This window comes from Musa acuminata, chromosome BXJ3-5 (genome assembly GCF_036884655.1).
Source record: "Musa acuminata AAA Group cultivar baxijiao chromosome BXJ3-5, Cavendish_Baxijiao_AAA, whole genome shotgun sequence".
Classification (NCBI taxonomy): Eukaryota; Viridiplantae; Streptophyta; class Magnoliopsida; order Zingiberales; family Musaceae; genus Musa; species Musa acuminata.
Genome location: NC_088353.1, coordinates 5,335,001 through 5,340,000, shown reverse-complemented (window position 1 = coordinate 5,340,000; position 5,000 = coordinate 5,335,001). Strand labels below are relative to the sequence as shown.

General features: G+C 45.5%; 2 protein-coding genes across 2 annotated transcripts; both read right to left on the bottom strand.

Moving 5' to 3' along the window:
* Positions 1 to 756: 756 nt before the first annotated feature.
* On the bottom strand, positions 757 to 1,515 carry LOC135639166 (probable leucine-rich repeat receptor-like protein kinase At1g35710). The gene has a single exon (XM_065152957.1). It carries the CDS (start codon positions 1,513 to 1,515, stop codon positions 757 to 759), a length of 759 nt encoding a protein of 252 aa, XP_065009029.1.
* Positions 1,516 to 2,044: 529 nt separating this feature from the next.
* Positions 2,045 to 4,150, bottom strand: LOC135638136 (MDIS1-interacting receptor like kinase 2-like). Its single transcript, XM_065151102.1, has 2 exons — positions 2,737 to 4,150; positions 2,045 to 2,607 (listed from the first exon to the last, which is right to left on the bottom strand). Exons 1-2 carry the CDS (start codon positions 4,148 to 4,150, stop codon positions 2,246 to 2,248), a joined length of 1,776 nt encoding a protein of 591 aa, XP_065007174.1. The 3' UTR covers positions 2,045 to 2,245.
* Positions 4,151 to 5,000: the final 850 nt, after the last annotated feature.

The window sequence follows — 5,000 nt, the reverse complement described above, 5'->3', positions numbered from 1 at the left end:
GCGTTAACGTTGGGATGCCTCCATCCCTGGGAACGAGGAGGGGCTACTCTCTGAGTCCGAAAGGGAGGTGAACAGTTAGTGGTTCTCCTTTGAGGTAAGCTCGGATGTTCGTGTGACATTGGCCCTCATTCTAGCGTCAAAAATGTTGGTGAACTCATTCGCTATGGTCGAGGAGTCAGCACGGCTTGGTTCACGGGTTGATGTCCGAAGTTCCTGATGCTCGGGAGTGCGTCTCTTGGTCGGTTGGAGGAAGTGCCAAGACCGAGCTAGATTAGAGATCGAGATGGCCGCGTCTCCAATGCGGGATTGAGTTGGGTCAGTGCTGGCCGCGTTCCTGCACCCAGACCCTAGGTCGGGGATTCCCGACTTGGGCCCATCGTAGATTAAGTCGGTGATTTTTTCTCTTTTTTTTCCCTAGTCAGATACCGGTCGGGGGCTTTTATACTATTATCTGAGGATCGATCGTACGCGGATTTGGCATGGCAGCCGACCCCCTCGAGTGGTGAGTTCGTATCTTCGTGCGGCCTCCATCCGGTATGTGCGGAACGGCGCCATGCGACAATGTCTGGAGTTTTTCGGGACGGGACTTGTCAAGAGGACGCCTTCTTGTACGAGCTTCAGCTCGGCGTGGGAGGAAGGCAGCCCTTATGTTGAATCTGCAAGGGTGTGACGTGATGCTTAGTCCGCATATGTGATGACGTTAGAGGTAGATCGTAGCATGAATCATGACGTGACTGAGATCCGAAATATGCCTTATCAATTGAAGATGCTTAAGACAAGAAGATTTCGAAGATTTCCCAGCGTCGGAAGAACAGATCCATATAAATGATTCAGAGAGAGATCCAACAAGGAGAGTTGAGTCAAATTTCCCAGGCTTTGAGGGATTGATCCCGTGAGAAAGTTGGCGGAGCGATCCAACTCTTGGAGATTCTCGAGATCCCCCATTTCTTCAGGAATACTTCCTGAGAAGCCATTTCCGGACAGGGTGAGGAAGTCGAGGCTTGTCATGTTGCCTAACGAAAGAGGGATGGAGCCACTAATTTTATTTCCACTGAGATTTAAGGATCTCAGCTTTGTGAGAGAACTGATCCTGGCTGGGATCGTCCCCGTGAAGTCGTTTCCTTGGACATCAAAAGAGATGAGCTCAGAGAGAGTGAAGATGGTGGGAGGGATCTGCTCGCTGAGCCTGTTGAACGTGAGATTGAGGCTGGTCAGTGATGGCAAAGCGGAGAAGTTGAGAGTGTGGAGTGGCCCATCCAAACCCATGCTCGGCAGATTAACCTCGGTGATCACCCTGTGACGCCGGAGGCTGCAGGTTATGCCTCTCCAGCTGCTTGGGCTGGTGCTGAGGTTCCAATATCGAAGTGATTGTTGGCTTCTGAGGCTGGCTTTCCATTGAAGGAGCACTCGACGTTGCAATGCAAGCGAAGACGATGCCAGCTTCGGAGAAACTGAGAAGACAAGCAAGAGAAGAAGAAGGCGGTGGAGAGATTTCTGGGAGAAGAAAGATTCCATTGCTAGACACGCTAACTCTGTCACGTATATTCTTTTCCCTCTAATGTGGAACGATGAAACGAGCTAATAATGCATATTCTTTTCCCTTATCCTTTTCTCTTTGACGACGTGATCATTTTATATTTGTAGTAAACAGGGAGTTAGTAGTTGCCAATAGCAGCGTAGTCTCGAGCCACTGAATCAGACAACCATTGCATTTCATCATACGAACGCTATTCCTCCCTCCTATTGCTTTAAATATTACTCTAAGCAGCATAGCAATCCCATATGCTAAGCCGTGAGAATAGGAAGCTCATTGCTCTGATTCGTGGAAATGATGTAGGAGATTTCATTTGATAATATTTAATGGATGCATGAGCTATTGATTACGTAACGAAATCACTAAAGCACACAACACATACAAATCTACGAATGAATTCCTACTCATCGGTCGGCCCTCTGTCATGCCTCCGTAGCAGAGCAGTCATGGTGGGCAGGTAGACATCAGAAACCAATCATCCCTCAGCCTTCATTTAATTTCCTTCACAAATTCTCAAGAAAGTGTAAAGCATATAGTAAAAGAAAATCAAACTTTTCAAGCGTCCAAGATTTAGAAAAGAGATCGATTACCATCCGATGCTTTTATTAAACACGCTGAAGAATGAAACCACTAATAAAGCAAGCCATACGGAAACAAAGTCTACCGATTCTGTCCAAAAGAAGCATCGGGGCACAGAGGAGTGCATATAGATCATATCTCCACGCTCATCAAGTCAGAAAACTTCAATGCATCAATAGATCGGAGGCTTGGTGGGGGTGTTCTGACCACGCATAACTTGTCGGAGACCTGTTTCATTGTCGGGCGTGATTCGGGGTGGTTGTCCACACTGCGAAGAGCCAAGCTCAAAATTGCAACTACTTCATCCGCAACTTGACCATCCGGAACGGGTAGACGTCGGTCTAATACATCTTTCACAAAGCTATCGTTGATCGGTGAAGACAACAGAATGGAAATGAGCACTTCTCCATACTCTCCCATCAGTAACTCCAGCGTCACCACTCCAAAACTGTACACGTCGCATTGGGTGGTCACTCTCATTGTATATGCAAGCTCTGCAGACAACAAGAGCCAATGATCAAACCGCCAATCCATAGAGATCTCCTCCGAAATATAATTTGAAGATGTTCTCAATTGCAGCAGGTAGTATTAATTTGCACAAGATCTGAGAGAGAGAAACTTACCTGGTGCTAAGTAACCCCGTGTGCCTGCAAGCATGGTCCAATTTGATGAATCCGGCTTCAGTAGTCGAGCAATTCCAAAGTCGGAAACACAAGCCTTGAATTCGGAATCAAGTAGGATGTTGTTGCTGGTAATATCTCGATGAACGATGGGTGGTGTGCAGTCATGATGCATGTAGGATAAAGCACAGGCGACATCCTTCACGATGCTCACCCTCTTCACCCAGTCCAATTCAGCTGCCGTCTCGCTTCGGAGGACAGATCCCAGACTTCCTCTCTCCATGTACTCGTACACCAGAAATTTGCGTCGGGGAGAGGAGCAGAACCCGTAAAGCTTGACGATATTGCGATGTCGAATTTGAGTAAGAGTTTGTATCTCAGTTTGAAAGGGTTGCTCGTCGCATGTACCTTCAGTGTCTGGTAGATGAATCTTCTTCACCGCTAGCAGTTCCCCACTTGCTAACTCTGCTCTGTAGACACTGCCGTATGCACCGCTTCCGATACAGTACTTGGCATCGAAATCTTCGGTGGCTTCGATGATGTCCTTGTATACGTCTCTTCCATCAAAATTCAATATAGAGAATGCACCTTCTTTGATGTGATTATCATCGACCGGTACTGCCGGCTTCTTTCTCTTGTGCAATTGAAAAGCAGCTGCAGTGAATACAAACAAGAGAAGGAAGACGACGACGGAAGGAATGATGGCTATTACAACCACTTTGTGGCGCTTGCTTCGGTCATCTTTTGTTGGAGTACCGAGTGTAACACACGGAGGCAATCCTCGAACAACTCCACACAGATCATTGTTATGGGCAAACCACTCCGCCGGGGCTCTTCGGAAAGCTGGGCTATCAGGAACAGGGCCGTCCAGTTCATTGTAGGATACATCTTCGGTAGACAAGCTCGTCATATACGTTAGCGAAGATGGAAGATGACCCGACAAGGAATTATGCGATAGATTCAGGATTTGCAGCATCACCAATTTGCTGAGTTGGGATGGAATCTCCCCTGTTAGTGAGTTGTGGCTGACGTCAAACGTGTCTTGAAGGACCACCAGATTACCAATGGCCAAAGGAATGGTTCCACTGAAGTTGTTGTTGTTAAGCTTCAACGATCGGAGTTTCATGCAGTTGCCTAATTGATCTGGGATTCTTCCTGCCAAGTTGTTGGATGAGAGATCAAGCAGTTCAAGATTGGACAGCATTCCAAACTCCCAAGGCACCTGGCCGACGAGTTGGTTGTTGCCCAAGCTCAGATTGTATAGAAGGGTTAAGCTGCCGAAGCTCTTTGGGATCTCTCCTTGTAGGTAGTTGCCCGAGAGGTCCAGCCCTTGCAGTTTCGTCAACTGCCCAAACTCGGTGGGTATGACTCCGGTGATGTTGTTATTGAGATTCTGAAGAGCGTCAGATTGTGCCATCTTGCCCAGTCTGGTGAGAATGTACCGGAGAGTTGATTGAAGCTCAAATCGATATAAGAAAGATAGGGATATACTCCAAGAAATTGAGATACATCTCCGGTGAGTTGGTTGTGTTCAAGACGGACCCTTTCTAGTGTCGTACAATTTTTCAAGGTCGTGGGAATGGGACCTTCGAAATTGTTCATTTGAAGAATGAGGAATTGTAGGGCTCCACCTTTACATATATCTTGGGGTAAATAGCCAGAGAAGCTATTATTTGACAACACTAGGTATGTCAGTCCATGAATGTTATATCTCCGTAGGCAAAGGTCCAGACAACTGATTATTATATACACCTAGTTTCACGAGTTTAGTCATATTTCCTATAGAGGAAGGGACAGGACCTGACAGTAGATTTTTGAAGAGTGCTATATCAGTAACTTCAATTAGATTCCCAATCTCAAAAGGAATAAAACCGGATAATTGATTATCCAAAAGATAAAAAATATTTAATTTAGTCATGTTTCCTATAAGGAAGGGATGAGACCCGTCAAAAGATTCGTTGAGAGTATGAGATCTGTAACTTCAATTAGATTTCCAATCTCATGAGGAATAAAATCAGATAATTGATTATCCCAAAGGTAAAGGATCTTTAATTTGGTCATATTTCCTATAGAGGAAGGAATAGGATCAGTCAAAAATTTTTTTGAGAGTGAGAGATTAGTAACTTCAATTAGATTCCCAATCTGAAAAGGAATAAAACCAGATAATTGATTATCCCAAAGGCTAAGTCTTTCTAATCTAGTCATGTTTCCTATAGAAGAAGGAATTGAATTCGTAATAGGTTTTCTGACAAGTTGAGATCCGTAAC